Here is a 24,232-nt window from a genome sequence, read left to right as displayed (position 1 = left end):
AGAAAAAAGAACTATAATATTGTTAGGATTTTCTGATTTAATTATTTTACCTTCTGTGGTCTGAATTCTCTGTATGGTAAATCTTTTTGATTTCTCATCCTGATTTTAATTATGAGATTAAATTCACTGGAATTTTGTTTGTCAGTTATAATTTGCTAATGTAATACTGTGTCTGAGAGATTTCTTTTGGGGATCAGCATAGTCTAAAATTTTCTTGAGTTTAGCAGAGAAACCAGGCCAAACCTATATTCAGCAGGCAAGGAATAGATCCCGTTTTATTTATGGTGATTATTAGGAAAAAATATGTTTTAGAAGCTTTGGGAAGTTTATTCTGTTCTGATCGGTACCCAACAACTCAGATACACATCTAATGCTTTGCAAACTTTTCCAGCCCTTCTGCACTGTATCTTTCACCAGTACAAGTTTTCACAAGAGATTTTCTCTTTCTTCTTTATTTTTTCAAAGACAAGAATAATGTGAGAATAGCTATTTCAGTATATTTTTTCTGTCTCATTTCTCAACGTCAGGAGAAACGTTAAGCTAGAAAAAAATAAATATATAAAACTGTCAAAAACACATCTTATGCAAAAGCAGTTGACTAAATTCTTTGAAACCTCAGAAAAAAACTGGTTTTAGGACAGATTTTAAGCTGATTTTTAGTTATCAACTATGCTTAAATATTTTTAGGATTCTTCTTAAATGCATCCCACAAGCGAGTAAAGAGTATAAAATTGGAGTAACTTTAGATCTTCTTTCTTGTCAATGTGGCAAAGAGTAAGCTAAAGTAAAAAACAGAGTGTTAGTTCCCGTGCTGCCAGTTCACTTTCAATGAAGTTCAAGAATGCCGGAATTATTGAGGAGCTAACAGTAGTTGTGAGAGATCATATATAGACCTACTGCAAGTTTTATATTGGATAAGGCTACTTAACATAGATTTGCTTAAACAGAAAAATAGCCTTTGTTTATGATGTAGCATATGTTTAGCATAAATTTCATATATATATAAAACTTTTAATTTTCATATAATACAGGTGTGTCTGTCTTCCTGGGTATGGTGATGAGTCTCATATAGTATGTTTGGGTTAGGTACTGGGAATCTGTGTCTTAGATAGCTCCACAGCTGGTTTGGATTCTCAGCCAAAGAGGGGGATAATTGTACCAAATGACAGCTTGGTCCTTTTTGCTTTTTAAATTATAAACTCCTGGTTATACATTTCTTCTTCTGTTCAATAAGATAAATGCAGTAATAAAAATAGAATCTTGGATAACGCCTAAGTCATCTTTGTATTCTCACTATCCTGGTGTCTGGCATATAGTAGTGTTTCAATAAATTTTTTAAATTAGATAAATTGAATGAAGTGACGGAGTTGGCTCATTGTATGTATGTGGAATACAAAGCTTAGCTACCTTGAGGTTTCCAAATAGAATAAAATGTCATTTATAATGTTCGTTTTAAGATGGAGCATGATATAGATTATAGAGTCCTTCTTTAAGAAGCACTTCCCTCAAAATAGAAGTGAACATAAAGGAAGAAAGACACCTGGATTTAAATGCAATCATTTTATACAAATCCAAGCAAACTTTTGATTTTTAAGTCATAGCAGGGTTATAGTTTCTCTTTCTTTCCTAACTACAAAATAAAGTGCTTAGTATCTGCATTGGCTCAGATTGTGAAAAGATACTTGAAAAATAAAAACTGTTTCTTTGAAGCTTGAAGTAGGAAGAAAATATTAAAAGGACATTCTGTGTTTTAGATGGCCCTCTTGTGGTAAAAAGGTCAAACTATCCCAAATGAAGAGTGCTGGAGACTTTAACAAGATAGTCAAAATTGAGCAGACAAATGAGATATAATCCATTTTTATCTTTTCCCTGGGATCCCCGTGGCAAAATTAACAGATATAAAACAAACAGTAACAAAAACTAATCTTGTTTATCTGCTTTATATAGCTACCAAGTGAATCTCTAATGATTAAAAACAAAACAAACAAACAAAAAACTCCTGGAAACATTTTAGTAAAAAGCTGTCAAATTTTATTTTTTATACTTTTCCCTTGGAAATAATTTCAAATTTACACAAAAGTCTCAAAAATAGAACTAAGAGTTCTTGCCTACCCTTCACTGAGCTAAATATTAACATCTTATATCTTTATATAACCATACTACCTCTTATAAAACCGTAAAATTACCATTGCTGTACTGCTGTTTCCCAATCTACAAACTTTAATCAGATTTCATCAGTTGTCCTACCAATATCCTTCCTCTGACTCCAGGATTGTCCAATCTGTGAGTGTCTCCATCTTTCTTTGTCTTTCATGACCTTGACACTTTGGAAGAGTACTGATCAGTTATTTTGTAAAACGTCCCTCCATTCAGTTTGATCTTTTCTTATGAGTAAATTAAGGCAATTGCAATATGAAGTGATTTTATGCCCTTTTTATTACATCATATCAATAGGTACATGATATCATTATGTCTCATTAGCGGTGATGTTAACTTTGATCATTGGTTTAAGTGGTGTCCGCCAGGTTTCTTCACTATTTTTCCCTTTGGTAATTAGTAAGTATTTCAAAGTAGTTTTAGATTAGATGTTTTACCATAGTTAATATCATAAATGCTTTTCCTTTCTTATGGACATTTTACTGAAATGGGATAATAATTTGTATATTAAACTAGGAATTGCTGAAGTTATTTTGTTGCACTGTTTGCAGATTACCTTTTCCCCTTTCATCTATAGCCACCAATCTTGAACTTTAAGTTAAAATCTTCAGAAAGATTCTGTTCATTCATGTTGACTAAACCTCATGCACTTAATGACCTTGTAGGTTTGTCGAGAGTACCAGCGTGGCAACTGCAACAGAGGAGAAAATGATTGTCGGTTTGCTCATCCTGCTGACAGCACAATGATTGACACCAATGACAACACAGTTACTGTGTGTATGGATTACATCAAAGGGAGATGCTCTCGGGAAAAGTGCAAATACTTTCATCCCCCTGCACATTTGCAAGCCAAGATCAAGGCTGCCCAATACCAGGTCAACCAGGCTGCAGCAGCACAGGCTGCAGCCACCGCAGCTGCCATGGTGAGTAGAAACATCAGCTCTCTCCTTGTTAGCAGTCAAAAAAGCAAAGTGAGCAACTATATCTGACTACAAGCTATTCATTTATTAACATTTTTTTTAAATTTTTGCTGAAGATATGTTTGTTCAGGTATCCCACACAATACATAAAGAAGTTACGGTTCACAGAAGTGAGGGTAACTCCTCCAATGGTTCAGATTGCTCCTACTCTTGGCCTAACTTTTAATAATCTATCTTATTCTGGATGTAGGGTTTCTGAAACTTCTGCTTTGTAAAGAACCACCTGTCTCCTTTTCAATTTAACGATATTGCCATTTCGGTCTTCTTATTTCTGTGTGCCATCTAATCAGCCATTGTTTTCCTTTGGTGTGTTCTTTTGCACATCAAGGCTCTTTACATATCTCTTGCTTTTAACAATAACATAATCTGGAGCTATTTAGGAGAACTGCTTCACCAAATTGTTTTTAGAATTAGCTGCAGGATTTGGAATAGTATGAAATCTAGATTGTCTGAAATAATATTGTGGCATAAACGTACTAGTAAAACTAGAGAAGCTTGACTATGCCATTTATATAGAAATTTCAGAGAAAGCAGTCTTAAAGGAGTTAGAAATTGAATCATTTAGAATAGATACTGAACTATATTCTCAAGGTAAATTTTAATGTGATCTAATAGCTGATTTTAATGAGTCCATTCTTTATTCTTTGCTTAGCTGTTTTAATGTTGTCCTTTTTTACATAAATATATGACTTAGTCATTAAAATATTCATTAAAACATCACTGTGTAGTATTTCATAGCACAGTGAAATAATGATGAGAGAGGTCTTTTCTGTGTTTGTTTATGGATACTTGAGCAAAAATACAGAAGGCAGACTCTCTCCTCCTCTCTTCCTTTCACTCTTTTTTTTTCTGTTAGAATATCTTGTTTGTAATTAACTACAAAGAGGAGTTATCCTCCCAATAACAACTCAGTAGTGCCTTTATTGTGCATGCTTAGTCTTGTTATTCGTTGTATATGGCATTCCGATGATTTGTTTTTTTATTTGTTTTTTCTCACCTACCCAAAAATGCACTGCTGCCCCCATGATGCACCTCTGCTTGCTGTTTATGTTAATGCGCTTGAACCCCACTGGCCCATTGCCATCATGTGCTCGCTGCCTGCTAATTAAGACTCAGTCGGCTGTCAAATCACTGAAGCGACCCCTCGAGGCAACCTTTGACCTGGTACTATGACCTTTCACCTTTTAGCTTGGCATGTAGCTTTATTGTAGATACAAGGTTTTTTTTTTTTTTATCAATTTTAAAATATATATTCCTTTTTCTGTTGTAAAGTTGTAAAGTACAATGAAAAACTGAGTGTGGTTTCCTGACAAAATTAGTGGAAAGATATACATATGTAGATGGATATCGTACAATGAAAGATTCTAAAAGCCCAGCAGCCCACATTCAGTTTGACTACATTGTAGAATGTTCTAAAGAAATAGTTGGAGGACATTAAAAGTGTATTTTTGACTGTATACTTATGTACCTGTTTGGTTAGCATGGCTTTAGTGGTAGAATTATTTACTTTTTAATATTTATAGTTCAGTATTTAAGAAAAAAAACTTGCATGCTCTGGGACATTTGCATGTCTAGGTAGATCTGTGGGGAGGAGCAGAGTGGGGTTAGTTTTTATTTATCTATTTCAGTCACTCTGTACAATTAACTATTAACATTGCTTATACTTGTTGATCCTCATGGAGCTCGCAGTGCAGCTTTTCTTCTTTTCCCAAATCAATGGCTTCTCACAGAAAGCCTGAAGCATTATGGGACATAAAACACTTTAACGCATTATAACATGTGCTCTTGTACTAGTGGGGTTTTGTTTTGGACAAAAATAATGCTTCCTTTAAAGCTTTTATCTTGCTTTTTTTTTTTCTTAATTTTTTGTTCATTGGATTTTTTCCCCCTTGGGTAGTTAAGAGCTCTGCTGCTTGCTTGCTCATGCTTCCTAACAATTTTAGCCTTCAACTGATTTTTCTTTTTTCTTTTTCTCTTTTTACTGGTATTTGTTTTTTATACTCATTCACTAAACAGGGAATTCCTCAAGCTGTACTTCCCCCATTACCAAAGAGGCCTGCTCTTGAAAAAACCAACGGTGCCACCGCAGTCTTTAACACTGGTATTTTCCAATACCAACAGGCTCTAGCCAACATGCAGTTACAACAGCATACAGCATTTCTCCCACCAGGTAAGGGGTTGGGTTTGTTAATCAATGGATGTGATGATCCACGTAGAGTTCTGTTAGAGCAGTTAAACCACACCCCAAGTTTGTTTTTAGTCATAGATAAGAGGTAAGGTAAGGTGGTCAACAATGGAAATTATCTGAGGGTATCTCGTGGTTTTCCTTAAAAACCTAAGAATCTTAGCTTAATGAAATAAGGATTAAAGATCAGTGGTGTTTTATATATTTATTTGTGTTTATATAATTTGGAATTGAAATATAGTTCTCTTCTCTTTCTTTTCTCTTTCCTCAATACCGTTATATGTCTGTCAAGCTATTTTATGATACTTTCCTGCTGTAAGACCCCTTTGCCTTCGTGATTCCATAGAGTTAACGTGAATTATATGAAATGACTCCTGCAGTTTTGATTTTTATTATTCAGCCTTTTTGTTTTCAAAGTCAGGAATGAAAACCTGACTGTGTTCTAGAGCTCTTAAAAAGTGCTCTTACTGGTACCAATCAGTACATTGCTTAAAATTACGATTGTTCCTAAGTTAATATAAAAATAGTCCTAAGTACCCAGTGATGTTTATATTGATTATTGGGTTATACATATGTAATTTCAGTTTATTTTCAATTTGGTCACACATACATAATCTAGAATTATTCACACAGATTTAAAAGTTAAAAACACAGACTAACTATTCATTTAGTTGCCTAGAAATTTACATTTTTATTCATTCTGAATTTATTTTAGAAAATACATATTAAACTCCTTATAATCTGGAATTTAACTAACCAGAAACTCTAATCTCACTTTCTTCTTTACCTCTTAACCTTTATTTTAAAAAATAAGTTCAGAGATTTATTTAATAAAATAACTTTATTTTATTAATTTAATTAATAAATTAATAACTAGGTATGTACATCAAAGACCCAGTTCCTAATACTGTATTATACTGACTGTATTGACAGTATTTATAGTACAGTAGGTTCATAATGCTATGAGAGAATGTGGTAATTTATTTTTGATTCATGAACAAAAGGGTAGATTATATTTACACTAGTTTTTACCGCTAAATACAACTTTTTATACAGTGCATCTTTGAAAACCTGAAAACCAGCCATCTATGTGCAGAATTTATATGTTATAACATTCAATTAACTAGAATATTCTACTAGTTGAAAGCACCTATGCCCCAGAGACCGTGGATAAAATGACATCTGTACTTGAAATACTATCAAGCTGAAGTATGTCCATATTAGAATAAAAATTGACCATTTTGGTCTGTAGTGTGTTCACTGCATTCTGAGGGAAAATTCACATTTTTCTTACGTTTTATAATGTTATAACTTTCTTCTCCACATCTATAGTTTTTTGGAGATTTCTGGAATACATTAATCTTTTTGCCATGTACAAGTTGCCATGTCCCTAGATATTTGCTGTCTCCAACAAAAAAATCCATCAATTTTTCTATAGTCAGATCAATAAACAAAATTTCAAGGGATGGCAGGTAACTACCATAATCTCTTTGAAAAAATTAAAAATTATTTTTGTCAGTTTATTTCACTGTTTAAAACATTGCCATTAGAAATGACAGTTTCCCTACTTAAAATCTAAAAATAAAAACAAATCTATCTTCTTCCATATGTTATTTAAAGAAAGCTGAAATAATCTAGCTTATCAGATGGGTTTTGCGTTAGTTTCTCCAACAACATTCAAATGACATAGTCTTTTCCTAATGAATATAACAATCAATTGCATGATATGTACGACCCTTATTTGTGACACTGATATCTCCCTAGAATAGTTTTTAGTCTGTAGATAGAACAAAAGATGCTAAGAAAGGATCAAATTAGAGAAAACAAACACATTCATAAATCAGAATCACACCTGTCCCTCTATTCTAGAAGATTAAACATTACTATTGTAAATAAAATGTGCATCACTATTGAAATATGCTGAGAATTGTAAGACATATATGCATTTTTATGATGCATTTTACGTCAGAGATATTCTGTTCTTGATCAATATTTCTCAAATATCAATATATTATAAAACTATTACAGTAGCAATATAAAATAACATTTATTTGTAGCTCAATTTTAAGGGGATTAAAGCTGCAGTTTGACCTTTATTAGTCACATAACCAGAAGTAGATACTGCCTCCATGATTCTTTAAAAATACTTTAATCATTGTATAATATGTACCTGTGTGCACGAAAATTGACCCTATGACATGAAAAGGTTAAAGTGGATAACTCTTCTTTATTTCTGCTGAACCACTTCATCAGGCAGTCAGAAGGGAAAGAAGTCTAATGCAGGGAATGTAAACTCAAACACCTCAGGGGCCAGGCAAAAAACACAAGTGAAGCAAGGAATAAATTGGGAGCTATGGGGTCTGGGAGGCACTGGGAGCACAGACCCAGTCTGAAGGGGATAGTCAGTGTTCAGACTTTGCCTTTTGTTGCCTCAGGGGAATATCTGCCTGGCAGGTAATATCTACCTGCTGTGCACTGCAGACCCTTTGTGGCTCCATTTACATTATAATCTATGTGAAGAAGTGTTGATTATGTCTGTTTCTCCTAGGGTTGGTTGTACAAACCTGCATAACCTAACACTGTAGCCCTGAGGTACAGTGTTGCTAGGTCTTATGACTTTTTCCCAGATATCTGGACATTTATATGTTTATATGTGAAATCTTCTGATTTTTAAATTTTGGTAATTAAATTTTTAAAAACACCTTTTGAGAGCTAAAGGAACTCCATCCTACTACAAATATGTGTGTAATCTCATGGGAGATTTTCTCTGGGAGAAAAAGAATTTCATTTTCCAAAGTCTAGGTTATTCTGCAGATGAATAATACAGAAGAATTATATGATCCAAGCATCCCATATAACCACAATATAATAATTTGGAAGATATACTCTGAAGGTTTTATTGGGACTTGGAAGATAATGGAATTTGTTTATTTATTTATTTGTTTATTTTGCAACTCAGAGTTTTAAAGCTCTGTAGTCTGTTACTTCAGTAGCAACTGCAGATATGTAGATCTGTTGTATTCAAGTTACAGAGAAGCATGGTTGGCTAAATTCTTAGAGCAGGTGACTGTGTATACAGACGAGGTTGCTGACAAAAGATTAAGGTTCAGTGAACAGACAGCCAGCTAGCCAAAAAAAAATTGCTATAGCTTTTAAGAACAGAATTGAACTTATGTGGCATCTACCCATCAGCCATGCATGTGTGCATCCATCCATGTATCCATCCGCCCTTTCAACCATCTATCTTTCCATTCATTCAGTCAACAAACATTGATTGCATGCCACATGGTACACCAGTTTTTACACTAGGGATTGAAATCTTGTAGCCCAAAGGCAGAATCTATTACCCAGAAATATTTTGTCTGTCTAGGAGCGTTTAAATAAAAACTAAATGTAAATCCTTTAGACAGGGCACATACTGTACACTCCAGTTCTAAGCCTTACAACTCCTTATTGCCTAGGCCAAGTTGTTTCATACATTTTGTTCAAAAGAACTAGCTTTTATTGAGTGTTTACTCTGTGCCATGCTGTGCTAGGTGCTTTACATACAGTATCTCATTTTTTTCTCACAATAACCCCCAAAAGTTGGCATTAATATTTCCATTTTGCCAAAGAGTAATTTGGGGCCTAGTGAGGTCCAGTGATTTTTCCCAGGTTAAATGGCTTGTGAGGTTTAGATAGAACTTGAACTTGGGTCAGGTGGACTTGGGTTAGTCTCTCAATATCTATGAGCGTGTTACAGGAAGACCTAAAAAACTATTTGGGAGTGGAACTAGCCATTATTGATCATCTAACTCCCTGCCTGATGTTTTATACCCTCCATCTCATTTAAAGATGATAAATATAAGTACTAGATTAAGTTTACATTGAAGTTTAAAAAAAAATTTTAGATATATAATTTTTTTAACCTTCTCCCTTAAGTACTTCATTGATTATTTATACAGACTATGCATAATCTAAGGTCTACTTATGTTGTAGGTATGAATTTATGTCACTTTTATTTACATCTTTTTTTCTTGAATTTAAATTAAGTCTAGCTGTAAACTCTAATCTCACGGGCTTGGACAGAAATACAGGCATTATTGGAATCCAAGACCCCATCTTCCCATCTCCTTTTTCCTCCCGACCCTACTCTCAAAGTGAGGTCCTGTGCAGTCCAGTATTTTCAAGTGGGCTACCAATTCTTCATTCTTCAGTCACCACTGCTCACTGCTGATATCATCACTGTCCATGCTTGCAAGAGCTCTTGAAGACAGGTACTTCAGGGGTTCTGTGCCTGCCGTGGGTACAAGCATCCTTGCCTAAGTCCTCCAGGCTCACGTGCAGCCCATGCCCTGAGCTGTCGACAGGGCTGTTGTGAAAGAACAGGCTACAGGCTCAGCTACTCATGCACTTTGCAGACTCCCCACCACTTCAGTCTTGAGGAATTTTTGTGTCCCCCATTAGGATTTTTGCCTACCTGCCATCAAAAGATCTAAAAATAAGTTTGTTTTAAACAACTCTACTTTGGCTTGCATTACAACTCTACCAGGAATAAGGAAACAAAAGTCCAGGAAGCTTTCTTAGGTGGGGGTGGGGGTGTGAGGGTGGGGCAGAGTAATGGGGTTGTTTTTATAGAAACGAGAGAAAACAAATATTTCCAGCTTGTCACTTTTATTATAATTAATATAAATATCATTTATAATTATATTTTAATAAATTATTGATAATTAGTAAAAATAAAGAAGGTGCTGCTTGTTTGGATATTCATTTTGAGAATAATTCAATTGATTGTGAACTTTCAGTCCTAAAGTATTATATATTCTTTTTAGAACACCTTGAATCAGCTTTATACTTCTTCTCATAATAAATCTAAATAGGCCTGAATTAACACCTCTAAATTCCAAGTTCCAACCAAATCTCCATTATAATTCTTTTTCTCTCTTCTACTTCTTTCCCTTTTCCTTGAAGTAATTTTAGCTATCCATACATGTCATTTGTGAATTACCATTCTAGTTGTTTTTTCTGCATTTTCATACATATCAATTAAAATTTTTAATTTAAAAAGTCATGTAATGAAAATAACACATTTCTCAGAAACACAGCATTCTGCTCTGCAAATATCTTTGTATGGGAAATTGAAAATTGACAAATACATTCTCTTAAATTTTGCTTTGTGCTGAAAATTGAGAAAAAAATTTAAATTGGCTATTTGTGTGTCATTATTAGTAAATCAACCCATTTGAAGTAAAAGATGAATATTATGGTCATTTCAAAAGTGATTTTTGTTTTTGGTAAGTGGGTCCTACAGCATTATGTCTTCATATTTGTGAGTTATTGCACCCTGGCTAGTATTTTCATTGCTGCCTTATATTTATTTGCTGCAAATCCCTCTGAAAACTGTGTGCATTGGTTATAATGGTAATGAGGAATATAACTCAAACTAAAATTTATATCATTAAAAACTTTAGGGTTTTAGAGAGATAGTATAAGGTTAACTCATTTTCAGCATGTGCAGGCTTAATTATGCATGGGATGAAATACAATAGGCAAATTGCAGCATAATAATAATAAATTTAAAATATATAACCTGTGTAATATTTAAACTGGCTTTAATATTTTTTAAATATCACATTTTTCTTTTACATTCATCTTTTCTTTTCCAATCCTCTCACCCTCACCATTAAGAGGGTAATGGTTTCAGAAGATCTAGATCCCAATATTAAATTTTGCTTGTTCTCATGTCTCAAATTAACTTATTTGTTATTACTGGTTTGTTTCTGTTGTTGTCTTTCACAAGTCTTTGACTCAGCAGTAGTAGCAAAGACGGAGATCTTTAAATGCCTTAAATAATGCCTGTCAGTGTAATATTACTCCACCTGAGAGGATGCTTCCATAGATCTATTACAAGTTTAATAACTGATCATTGTGCCCATAGTGTAATTGTGATAACAGACTAATTGCAGCTATTACAGAGATGCCAGTTAAGTAATCTGTGTTTCAGTCAGGTTTCTCAATGGCAGCTTTGTTTTGTAGGGCCGTCTCTGACAAGACTCATTTGGCAGATATTTTTCTAACAAATGTTCATCCCAGATGCTACTAGTATTTAAACAGGATATGCCAAGATTTAGATAGAAATATAAAATCATTTGATATTTTAAAACCTAGAATTCTAAAATAATCCCACGGAAAGAACAGTAGTTCTGCATATGGGAAAGTGCCCTGTACTTGGTAAAATAAATTGACTTTTCAATATTTACATGTCAAAGAGAACAAGGACTATATATAACGTTTATTTTTACTTATCATGGTTGGACAATTGTGAACATCAGTGCTAACACCCCATATGTATTGTATGTATCTTCATTATCTCCCATTCAGGGTTTTTATTGAAGTCTAATTAGCAATTTCTTGTGTGTGAAATTTTGTAGAACATTTACTACTCCACGTAGTCTTGAGGGTCTAAACTAGTAATGAAAACCAGTCTGTTTTCCTAGATACTCACCAAGTAAACCAATTTGAGAGTTATAAGAAATTATTTTCCCTCTTAATACTTTTCCTAAACTTTCATTTGAAACTAAGGGAATGTAGAAATTTTCCTTTCATTTTATATATAATTTATTGCTTGATATCTCTCCAATAAAGTTACTGTGTGGATGATCAGAACCCCTTCCGTGTCTGTATGGTTGCTGCTACCATGAACAGGGAAATAAAACCAAAGGAATGAAAATTAATGTTTGGGTTTCATTATATTGTTAAGTCAGTTTTGTTCATTAAATTAGTTAGCACTTTAATAATAAATAATATCTCTAATTATTTAACATGTGCTAATCTAAAGATAACGTTAATACTTCCATAAGTTAAAGTCAGAAATAGCAAAGCAGCCAGATGGTTAGTAACCAGATTAAAACAAAAAACAAATTACAATATTATTTTAAAAAGAATTAAGTGGGTTTAAATTATTTCCAAAATACTTTTATTTATAGATAGCAATTAAGAGAAACAAAGTGTACCAGCACACAGTTAAACTGGCTTTTATTCTTCACTTGAGACTAGTTCTAATTGATCACTGTGCTATTGTATGATTTGATTGTGCTGACAGTTACATGCCACTGTTCCCATAATAACAATTTTTCTTCTTTGTTCAAATGAATTTCCTAATTACACGTGTGATGGGATGTTTTAATTCTTTTCCCTTTTCAAATCCACCTTCCTGTTGCAATGCATGATGGGCAGGCTCAATATTGTGCATGACACCCGCTACAAATGTTGGTAGGTGCCAGCTTTGTTTCTTGATTATCTTAAACCTATGGTGCACCTCACAGCCCCTCAAAATCCACTGCTAAGTTTAACTTGTATCTATTGGGCAAGTCCATTTCCCTTTTACTAACACCTGTCAATTAAATGCCATTATCTATTTAATTGACACGGACTCACATAAATGTTTTCTTTACACACAACAGTTTCCTTTAGTCACCTTTGGTGGATTTTGATTGGACTATGAGTTCTGGTGTGTAAAAAAAAAAAAAATCTATCTCATAAAAGTAATATACTGTATATTTTTATAATGGTAAATAAAAATATTTCATTCAAACAGCTGTATATATTAAATAAATACTTGTATTTTAACTTAGATTTTGAATGTCTATGAACACTATATAAAATTCTTGTTTTTGACTTAGCAAATTAAGCCTGTTTGTGTCAATTTTCTTGATTTGATGGTAACAAGCTTTTTTTCCCCTTTTTTTTCTCTTTCATCCCCCCTCCCTCCCCTTCTCTTCTTGGAATGTTGTCCTGCTTTGCGCTGTGATTGCATGTCACTCGCTGGTGATGATGTCCTGTCACATGGCTTATTGCTGTGATAAATACCATGCCCAATTATCTCCTCCATGTTGCCATGGTTTCCATATTGCTACACTCTTCTGTATGTTTGCTTATATGATTTTCCCTCCGAAAGTTCCCATGGTGCACGGTGCTACGCCAGCCACTGTGTCCGCAGCAACAACATCTGCCACAAGTGTTCCCTTCGCTGCAACAGCCACAGCCAACCAGGTTTGCTAATTTACAGCTTTGTTTCTTAAAAACCAACTCTAATAGGGCTCAATCCAACAGCCCTTACGCACGTGGATTTCCCATTGAGGTCAGTGGGAACTGTGTGTACGTGAGGACTGTCGAGGGTGCTTTAATAAGCATGGGGTTTCAAAGATACCTCTTGTTGGCCTACACATTCTCTCTATGATGAGCAGCAGAATGCTTTTATGCCATTTATAAGTGCTCCAAAGTTGTCGCAGCTCCATTTCTGAAGCTACTAAAATGATATTTACACAAGCAATTCTCATTTAGTCTCAACCAATCATGCAAATATTTTGACCAATCAAAAATGGAAGTAATTTTAATGTTTTTATTAAAAACAGTTGATATATACAATCTCATTTCTTCTCTAAATTCTTAATAAAACAAAAATATTTAAATATATATGCCACAAATGACCACTCTTGTAAATAGTTTGTTATAAATTCATTATAATTTGATTAATTTGAAAAGCAAATTGTATATTCAAAATAAATTATTTTTGTTGTTTTATTCTCAGTGCTTTAAGTAAAAAATAAACAAGTGCTTTTATTTTATAAATACCCTGCATAAATGTTGGAGGTTTATGAAGGGGAAAAAAAAGAAATCAAGTATGGTTATTGACAGTTATTCTGTGTTCCATACAAGTTTATAGGGTAACAATTGTGCAGGATACTTTTAAGTAAAAGGGGTCTGTTTCAAAGACTTAAATTTCATGATATACAAGAGTAACTATTTAAAATTAAATGATTATTTAAACTATTTAAATTTAAAAATTGACGTTGATTCAACCAGCATTTTCTGATCACATTTAAAATTATTTTCCAGAAAATATTGATTGGGTTTGAATATATAGATATATTTGTTATGAAAGCAAAGTTCAATAGAGTAGATAATGTACAAAAAAATTTAGAGCCAAACCACATTTCAGATAACCCACAGGCTAAGGTTAAATGTAACCAAATGAATCTCAAAAGAACCAGTATCAGATGGGAATCACCATGTTGCCCCTTGGGAAGAGAAGACCAATTAGGAGACATCTGAATTTGTAGTTATTGCTGTAAAGAATAGCCACATTTGTTTCTACAATACATCATGTACTATTGATGAAGAACTTTCATCTATTAGTATAGCCATTAAAAACTTTCAAAATCAGAATGCCAAAATGGATTTATTTTAAAGCTTCAACATTTCTTGGCAACGAGTCATTAGTTTTTAAGAAGCTTGTCAAAATAGCCCTTGATTTATGCTAACACATCAGACTCATTTACAAGAATACTAGATTGTGCATATGTGGCATGTTAGTAAGTGATCTTTGGTAGACATATCGTAATGGATTCAATGCAATCCATTTATGTGCATATCAATGATGCTGAACTTTCCAGTGTGTACCATGTATGTCTGTAGAATTGCTGGTGTAAGCAGAACTATAGCAAAGCAAATTTCAACATGTCCTTGGCCACCTGGGTTGTAGGGGACACTTTACTTTTTGCATTGTGCTGTGACCATTTCATGCATAATCTTGGGTCTTCATACTATTTTACAACCAAAAGAAAGAAAAGGGAATGGATATATATATACACACATATATTATATCTACATATACATACATATGTATATGCCTACAGTACATTAGCAATGCTGGAAATAGCTGATGCCACAAAATGCAGCCTGCATGCATGCAGAAGTTTATAGCTGGCCCTTCATCTTCATCGATTGGTGTTGAAGGTCCTTGGTATGTTTCGACAGCCCCATCCTTGATGCTTCTACACTGTTGGGTGCAACATCCTGTCCTGCAGCAGCAGGAAAAATGGTATGAGAAGCTTCATTATGCTTGGAGCACATTTTCGTGCCATTTGCCAATGCTGTAAAATTGTATAAAAATGTCAGCTGAGAACTGCAAATAAAATAGGGACATATTAATATACACGTCAGACTGTGGATTGTAATATGTTGAATTAGTCCAGGATGTCTAAATTGAAACAACAAAAAAATGCCTTCCTGTATGTGATTTCATTATTCTCCCATAAACCTTACTGAAATGGAATTAGTGTCATTTTGTAGAAGGAACTTAAGTGTGGAGTAATTAGTTGCTTTCTGAAGGTCACACAACCAGGAAATGGATCACTAGTTGTAGAACCTGTGCTCTCAATCCTCTGATGGTCTCAATGTTTGGTGCTACCCCTCTCAGCTTAGCAGCCATTAATTTGGGGTTGGAAAAGACTTAAACTATAAATTTAAAGTTCTTGACTTTCGGGACTATGGAAATAATTCACTTCTATTGGTTTGTTATTGTATTTTTTCTCAAGTTCTCTAATTCTATTGCCCATTGAAATACAATAAAAGGCGCCATCAGGATTCAGCAATATGTTCTGATGTAAACTTATACTCTTAATAGTTCTTTCGAATTACTGCTTTATAATTCTTACTTGGTATTTTTAATTTGGAAAAAAGTGTTAGACACCCTAATTTGAATGTAAATGTTAGAAATATGGTTGTACAAAAATAGCCAAGACATTTCCTACTCTGATTTCTGGATTATTACTAAGTAACTGAAACCACAAGGGTGTGTGTGTGTGCGTGTGTAGGCCAACAAAAAGGGCTTCTTTCGATTACTGCTCTGCATGAATTTTTGGTAGTTTTACTTCTCTTACTTCCTAAAAACTGGTAACATTTATAGAATAGTATTTAACATGAAGATTTTTTAAAAATTAGTTGCTAATTTGGCATTTAAGTTTATATTAACTTACTGTTACGTTGACCAGATAAGGACTATCACCTCACAGCTGAATTTCACTTTTCTTTAAAATTTTAATATTAAGATGTTTTCATCTCTTGATTGTTGGCTTGCTTGCATGGATCATTCATTAAATAATTTTTTATTTGCTAGATACCCATAATATCTGCCGAACATCTGACTAGCCACAAGTATGTTACCCAGATGTAGAATTTTCATCACTAAACAGTAAGTTCATTATGTAATATATAGTTGTATATTCATGATGTTATTTTTTAAGATAACAATTGTGTAGTATACTTAAAATTTTACAAAATCTCTGAGAAAATATTTATATACAGCTCATATTTTTATCTTAAATGGTTATGAGGAAAGTCAGGCAAATTTGTCATAAATATGTTAATATCACTTGAATATACAAAATACTGAGGGAAAAATAATGTTTTTTATTTCATATTAGAAATAAACACGAGCATGAAGAAAAAATATGCCTGAAGAGTCATTAGAAGTTGTAGATCGGGGATTAGTAAACTTTTTCTTATAAGGTCAAATATTTTTGGCTGTGTGGGCCATATGGTTTCTGAGCAACTACTCCACTCTGCCATTGTAGCATGAAAGCAGTCAGAGATAATATGTAAACAAATGAGTGTGGCTGTGTTCCAATAAAACTTTATTTACAAAAATAGATAGTAGATGAGATTTGACTCAAAGTCAGTAGTTTGGCTGACCCCTTGCATAGATTGTCATTTATTTTATTTTTTTATTCTTTGGCTGAATCTCAAATGAGAATATGTACTCACCTCATCCCATGTATCACCATACACAGGGTCATTAGAATGTAATGAGTCTGACTTTACATAAATACCCATATATACGCACTTACACATATGTGCACACACAAATCTGCATATCCAAATGAGTATTAGGTACTTCAAAATAGTTACCTTTGGGATCATAGAATTCTGAAAATGTTGCCATTGCTCAAAAAATAGTTTAAAAGTCTTAGGTTTTGCCTTCAGAAACATTGTCTTAAAAACTTGCAAAAGTGCCCATTTTTCATCTTTGGGGAATATGTTTTATCCAATATGCATGCATTCAAGTTATAACGTGCTCAGATGCATGTTGGATACTTTTATATATATATTTAGAAAGAACCATGACATTTAAAACTGAATCTGGTAAACAAGATGAATGATCTTTTTTGTTGCTCTCTTTTCATTCATTTATGTGTTTATTAACATATTTACAAATGAGTTTTTGGTGCTATTTTGTGTTATTTACCACATCAATGAGATAAAAATAGACAATAAGATAAAATTGTAAGTGTAAAATATATTCAGGATAGTATATTAAGAGAGGTCCAAAGAAGTTTCTCTTGGAGCAAAGATGAAGAAGCAATTCTTCCCATCAGAGTCAGAAAAAAAGTAAATTTGGACAATGAAGGTGTCGTTCTATAGAGAAGGGTGGAGTAAGGGCCTTACAGAAGAAAGAACAGTGTGCCAAGTCAGGAGACGATGGTGGCAGAGAGCAAGTTCAGAGACCCTTGTGATAGTTAGTAATCCATGTCAAGAGCCGGACAATGGCAGAGCCTATGGAAGAGAGGAGGATGGGCAGAATCTGAGAGCCATGTAAGAAAGAAATGATAGACTCAATTTGGAAAGTACTGCCAAAGACATGCTGCGATCATGAATTGAATTGTTGAAATTGATTTTGGTCTATATTATAAGCTCTCGCAAAGCAGTTCTGATACAAAGGTTCATGATTCTGAACAACAGCCACATTTCTAGAATAAGCACATTACTTTGTAGTGTGCAGGTTTGGGAAAGGAGTTTTCTTTTTGATATGTTAAAAAAAAATCTGTTTCAAGTTCTTGTGAATTGGGTGTGTTTGGTATGTATATATGTAACTATTTTCTATTTCTTAGCAAAAATCCAGCTTGAAAAAAAATAATACCAAATGACCATAAGTCCATCAATAATTAGCAAACCAGTGTGTTTGACTGTTTTGAAGCTCAAGGTGTTAATGTTCTTTTTACTTAACAAGTGAGTGTTCATTTTCCTTAGAAGTTGCAACATTTAAACTGGTTTTTGCATCAGCAAAATGGTGATTTCTTTTATTTTCAAAGTTGTATTCTAAAGCATACTTTTAATATGTAAAGATTCCTTGATGAGAACAAATTTCATGTAAAAACTAACTATTCACAAGTACATCGTAATATCTATTAAAATTTAATTCGTGAGGAATTGTTTCTTAATTCATAAAGAATGATTTTTTTAACTTTTCTTGGCTTTAGGAGAAAAAATACCCCCACAAACTTTGAATTATCCAAAACAGTCACTCAAAGTATCATTCTTTTTTTTTTTTTCAAACATATGGTATGCTAGTCAAGCACCCAAATAGACTGAATCTTCTTTAATAAAACTTATGCATGGATTTGTAGGCCAAATCTTTACTCCTGAATCCTATTAAACTTTAAAAAAGAAGTAAAGGAAGTTTAAATTCTGCCCCACAACAATGGTGTTAAAAAAGAGCTCAACTATATTGTGCCCCTTGATTCTGCAAACGTATTTTACGTGTTTAGCTTAGCATTAGGAAATTTTTGAACAGAGTCTACAATTTTATTAAACTATGTATGTCATTTCATTCACTTAGAGATGATAGACAAATTTAGATCCATTTGCACTTGTGAAGTGGTTTTTGTTTCTACATGAAGATATAATAACATGCATGTAAATACGCTGTTTAATCAAGAAAGACAAATTTCATATTAAATATATATTGGAAACTGCTTTCAGATATTATGTTTTAACGATGATTATCTCTTTTTCCTTTGTAGATCATACTAAAGAGGAAAGGACAGTGTGCTTGGTTAGAGTAAAGGACGAGGTCATTAGCCATATTGTATATACCGTCAAGCAACACACACAAAAATCCCTCAGCCACAAGACATCCACATATTGCATGTTAACCAGAAGAAAAGAAAACATGGAAATCCACTGCACACTGTTGCCTATACACTTTGTACATTTAATTGATATTTGTGCTGAGGTGATATTCCTGTCTAAAAGAACAACATCGTCTTTCTTTTCTAGCACAGAGTTATGCATTAAAATGTGCATACCTAATTAGTTTCCTATATATTCATGCCATCTTGAAAAGACAGACTATGGTGTAACCATGATTCTATTATGTATTGGTACGTCTGTAGACCAAGATATAATTTTTTTTAAATAAGTTTATTTCTTTCAAGGTTTACAAATAACAAAGGTGCACCTTGTATTTAAAATTGCCATTATAGATGAGAGTGTGCATGCACAGTCATTTTTGTTTAAGAGTAATATTTTTAATGTAATAGATTCTAAGATGTGGTGAGGGAGGGATCTGACAGAGATGAATGTGCCAAGCAAAACCACAACTGTGTATATTTTAAAGCACATCATGGCTTTAAGTACCATGTTGCTAAGGATTCTCATGAAGTGCCATAGACTGTACATCAAATTAGAGTATTATTTCTTCAGTGTTATTGTTTTCAGAGCCACATTTTGTTGCTTATTTGCTAGTACTAATCAGTCAAAGGGCACCATTCTTTTTTTTTGTTTGTTTTGAAACCAAAGCTGTCTCAGAAATGGCCAATTTAACTCTACAGTAACAATAGACAGCACAACACAAACTCTCTCAATACAGATAAACTCACACATACTGGAGATATATAAAATAGATATATATAAAATTATTTTAATGCATTGTAGTGTAATATTTATGCATACTATACTGTATAACAAGTTATTCAAAAGGGATATGCCATTTCTGAGACACGATAACAAAATGTTTGAGGAAATTATTTTGCTTCTATTTATAGCCTCTGTCAAAAGTCAAAAGACTATAAATGCTTTGCAAAAATGGTTTCACGTTTGCTTAAATGCTTCATCATAGTCACATTCAAAATAGTGACTCTAAACAAAGAAGAAAGCAGCACTGTCATCAGATGCATGATAAACCAAAATATGAAAATGGGAAATGTTTAATTAACCTAGTAATTGGGTGGGTTAAGTACATGGGTGACTTTTATATGTGATTTTTTTTGTTTTGTTTTGTTCAGATTAACTGCTTATAGCCTTAGAAAGCCTTTTACAAAATTAAAAAAAAAAATAGATGTGCATTCAGTTTTTAAGAATGGATTCATCCAAAGGAATTCCTTTTTTTGAGGTTTGGATGTTGCAGCTAGTAAAGGATATTTTTGCTCTATTCAGCAGTTCTAAAAATTGCTGAAGTAGGGGCCAGGTCACTGGTAGTTATAGTATGGAATGGGAGAAGTGAAAGTTCAGTTATAGAACTTTCCATACTTCCAAGTTTACTGCAAGTTTTTATGCTTGAGAGAGATGCTTTCTAATATAAGACTGATGTGTTGATTTTACTGATTGTACTGTACATCTATTAAAGCCTTAGATTATTACATTACGGGTTGGAACCCATACCAATGTAATTTCAATCGTGTTAAGAAAGTAATGGTGACTTCACATGTTATTGTAGTTAGTTACATTATAGAATATTACTTATTTTTCTTGTTAAAATGTAGTTTTTCATTTCCTACATTTATTAGATTTTCATTTTCTATTAACAATTGAATACCATTTCAGTTTATAGACTATTGTTTTATTAGATTTTACTGATGAATTTTTCAAAATACAAAAAAAATTAAAGTAGTTTTTCCTTCATAACATAATCAGTTTTGAATTACATGTAGTGTCATATGAATATTCGTATTGTTAACTAAATGATTTATATTTTACTGATTTAATATTACAGTGTAAGAATGTCAGTCATTGTTAGTTCTTGTCTAGTTTTCATTAAAAGAACAAAGATCTTTTATATGGATATCTTATAAATATATAATCATTGCTAAGTAAGAAGTTAAGTTGTTGCTATCGCAACAATCCTGGCAGACAATTGAGTAATATTTTGATGATTTATTTTGTTTGTAATTAGTTATTATAAGAAGATCTAGATCCTAGATATTAGAATAAAATTTATTTTCTACTGTATCCATTTCAAATGTTAAAGTATTGTTTAATATTTTTGAAATCCCTGAATATCAGGCCTTGTTATAAATAAGCTGCATAATCAATAAATAGAACAAGGGACTTTTTGTTGATAATCCAAATACTCAAAGTTTACGTAATGAGAATTATAGCGTGTGTGCAAACTCTTGAGGGTTGATTATGCTGCAATTTAGCATGTTGGGACGTCTAGAGAGAAGGTTGACTTTTTGCACTTCTGTATATAGTCAAAAGAGAGAAACCTGTATAATAGTAAGATCTTATTTTGAATAAAAACGTCTATAATTACAAGGAGTTTTGTTAAGGCTAATAAAATGACAGACTGAGCAAAATTGCTTGCAAAAGTGGCACAGAGTTAGCACTCCATACCCTTTCAAACATGTTGCTTTGCTTTTTTGTGGACAGCTTGTAGTTTGCCAGGATTTTTTCAGCTGGAAAGATATGCCATCCTTTCAAAATCTCATGACTGACAAAAACTCCATTGGGCCAAATCTGCCTGAAGATCATTACCAAAAATAGCAGGTACTTCAACCATTAAGGTGAAATCATGGATCAAATATTCCTTACATTTTTCAAAACTACTGCATGTTAAAAACTTCAACAACAAAAAGAGAGAAAGAACTATACTAAGGACATATATTATTCAAATCAGTTTCTGCCAATTTCAGTGGTTTATTGTTCACAAAAAAAAAATCTTCAAAACAAGTATTGACTTTCACAAAATTTAAACCATAAACAGGCAAACCAAACAGCACACCGTAGCTATAGTTGTTATGTGATTGTTTTTTAATTGCTGTAGGATCCCGTTCTTTCAGCAGGTGAAAAAAAACACAGTTCAAATTTCACAGTTTTAATTTTCAACTCAGAAGCACTCAAAAAAGCAAAATGTGATCATGGGCACTTGTTTAATGAATTAACGTATCCAGCCTTCACTCCAGCTGGTTAATAATGTTGCACTTATCAGCAACCTTACCACTTTCATCTGCTGAAAGGACAATTGTGCTTGGTTTTACTATTATGTAATCACAACTTACTTTCTGCTTGTAGTTGCTTAAAATTATGTATTTTGTCTTGGGCTGCAATTTGTTTTATGCTTATTTTATTATTACTGCAATAGTTGACTTTGCTGTATGGAAAAATAAAGTGAAATTGCCCTAATAAAACTTCTCTTTCTTAAGTATATTTGTGTATCTGAGATTGAATAGTAAATTATTTTTGCGCGTTTCATGTATTCATGCATGTATATCTTTACAAACATTGAGTTGTAAATTTGTTACATGGTTTTAACTGATTCCAAGGAAGGGTTTACTGTCTTTCTCACTGATTATTTTTTGATACTGAGAGTGAGAATCTGAATCAGGATGTATTGCCATCCTATGTCTAATGTTTTCTGAAAAATCTTGCCCTCCCTTGCTCTGACACTGGAAGTGTTGATTAAAATGGTTTTAGGTGTAGGGGTGAAAACTAAGGCGAAAAACAACTTCTCTTATCAATTCTAGATCACTGTCTTTCTATTAAAGAAATGTTATTTGCCTGACTGCTCCAGCTGACTAGCACTGGAAATCATTTCAATAACGAAATAGATGATAGTGTTTGTTACAGAGGGATAAAAGGGTTCATGCATATACTCCGCTAAGCCAAGCCATGATGTTACTCCTGAGTGTGTGTATGTGTCTGTGTGTGTGTGTGTGTGTATCTGTGTGAATTAATTTTTTAAGCAGTAAATTAAAGTTTTGGTTGGAGTGAGGCCTGGTATTCTATACAGGCTTTGCAGTTTCTACAAATAGCCAGTGAAGACCAAAGTTCCAATGTTAAAAAATTTGCACATTTTATCGTTTAGTACTACTTTATGTAGTTTATGCCACTGGGTATTTGGTCAAAGGCTGCAAATTCTCCTTTGTAGGTTGATGCCTTTTCTTCTAAAACATATTGCAATAAATATATTCATAAGTGCATTATTTGCAGTTAGTACAGTTCTGTTCCTCGTTGAGTTCTATAGGACATTTCTGTTATTTTCAGTAGGTCCAACTATTCTAGGTGCTGCTTGTCAAAAAGAGACTGGCTGCCCTGGAGATGACTCTAAAGCAGAGGTTCGCAACCTTTTTTGAGTCACATTAAGACATCTGGCTGTCTCCAGTTAGTGATATTATTTTGAGGATTTTGTAATTGAAAACAAAATACAATAACAAAAAGCCGTTGTAACTTTTGCAATACTTTAAATGAAACTATTTTATTAATCACAACAGCATATACATGCATCCGAGAAATGGTGTATGAGATGTGATTTATTCTGCAGACAACACTTACTGTTCAGAAGTGGTTGTTGCAGGGCCCACAAGGGGTCCTCGGCTCACAGAATGGGACTCAGAAGTCATTAGTTTCTTCTTTTTCTCGTCTGGAGAACAAAATTGCTTGCTAGAGCTATCACTTCATCACAGCCTCTTGATACGGAGTTTGCACTTGAAATGACACAGAAGGTCAGTGACGTGACGGTCTGTAAGTGTACTGAGGCACACTTGAATAGTAGCTTCCTTCATGCAGGAAGTAGTCACTTCACGTGTAAGTGAATCTGCAAGACACAGCAACAAGATTTCGTTATTTTTCTGTTTGTTACTACTCTACTCTCTAAAGAGTTTGAGGCAGCCATTTTAAAATTTGAGGTTGTCTACTATATGTTCTGGAGAAAATATTGTTATAATATTGTTCAAAAATTTGAAAACTTTTGGGAAAGCCTAGAATATATGCATTTTAAATGTTCAAAATCTATTGTAATGACATCATGGAGAGGTCCAAAAATGTGAAATTTAGAGATTCAAATGTCAAAGGATTTGCTTTGAGCTTTCTTGATCTGTCAAAAACAACACTGAAATGCCTCCCTGAAATGATTTTAAAGTGGCCACTGTGCCAAAGCCATCCTTGGCCCACCCTCTGGTATGCATTCCTGCAACGGTAGGCCCCAGCCGTCCCTGAAAGGGGCCTGGGCACCAGCAGCTCCTAGGGTGGGTGCTGAGTCTGAAGCTACCCTCAGATCGTGACTGTCCAAGGCCACAGTGGGACACAGCTTCCC

General features: G+C 33.4%; 1 protein-coding gene across 50 annotated transcripts in view; it reads left to right on the top strand.

Annotated features, from left to right (window-relative positions):
• MBNL1 (muscleblind like splicing regulator 1) overlaps window positions 1–22,345 on the top strand; it is a 193,201-nt gene extending 170,856 nt beyond the window's left edge. For 15 of the 50 annotated variants that reach the window (XM_069475337.1, XM_069475349.1, XM_069475341.1 and 12 more), the window contains 6 exons: window positions 2,823–3,080; window positions 5,154–5,307; window positions 12,538–12,573; window positions 13,259–13,353; window positions 16,262–16,336; window positions 18,945–22,345. In XM_069475337.1, coding sequence (XP_069331438.1) covers window positions 2,823–3,080; window positions 5,154–5,307; window positions 12,538–12,573; window positions 13,259–13,353; window positions 16,262–16,318 — 600 coding nt within the window. In that variant the 3' untranslated portion in view covers window positions 16,319–16,336; window positions 18,945–22,345. Of the gene's footprint in view, window positions 1–2,822; window positions 3,081–4,247; window positions 4,302–5,153; window positions 5,308–12,537; window positions 12,574–13,258; window positions 13,354–14,999; window positions 15,185–16,261; window positions 16,337–18,944 lie in introns of all 50 variants that reach the window. The other 35 variants (XM_069475314.1, XM_069475345.1, XM_069475329.1 and 32 more) reach the window with 16 other exon arrangements.
• Window positions 22,346–24,232: the final 1,887 nt, after the last annotated feature.

Source organism: Eulemur rufifrons, chromosome 7 (genome assembly GCF_041146395.1).
Source record: "Eulemur rufifrons isolate Redbay chromosome 7, OSU_ERuf_1, whole genome shotgun sequence".
NCBI classification, from domain to species: domain Eukaryota; kingdom Metazoa; phylum Chordata; class Mammalia; order Primates; family Lemuridae; genus Eulemur; species Eulemur rufifrons.
The sequence above is the reverse complement of the archived record's forward strand: the minus strand, read 5'-3'. Positions and strand labels throughout refer to the sequence as shown.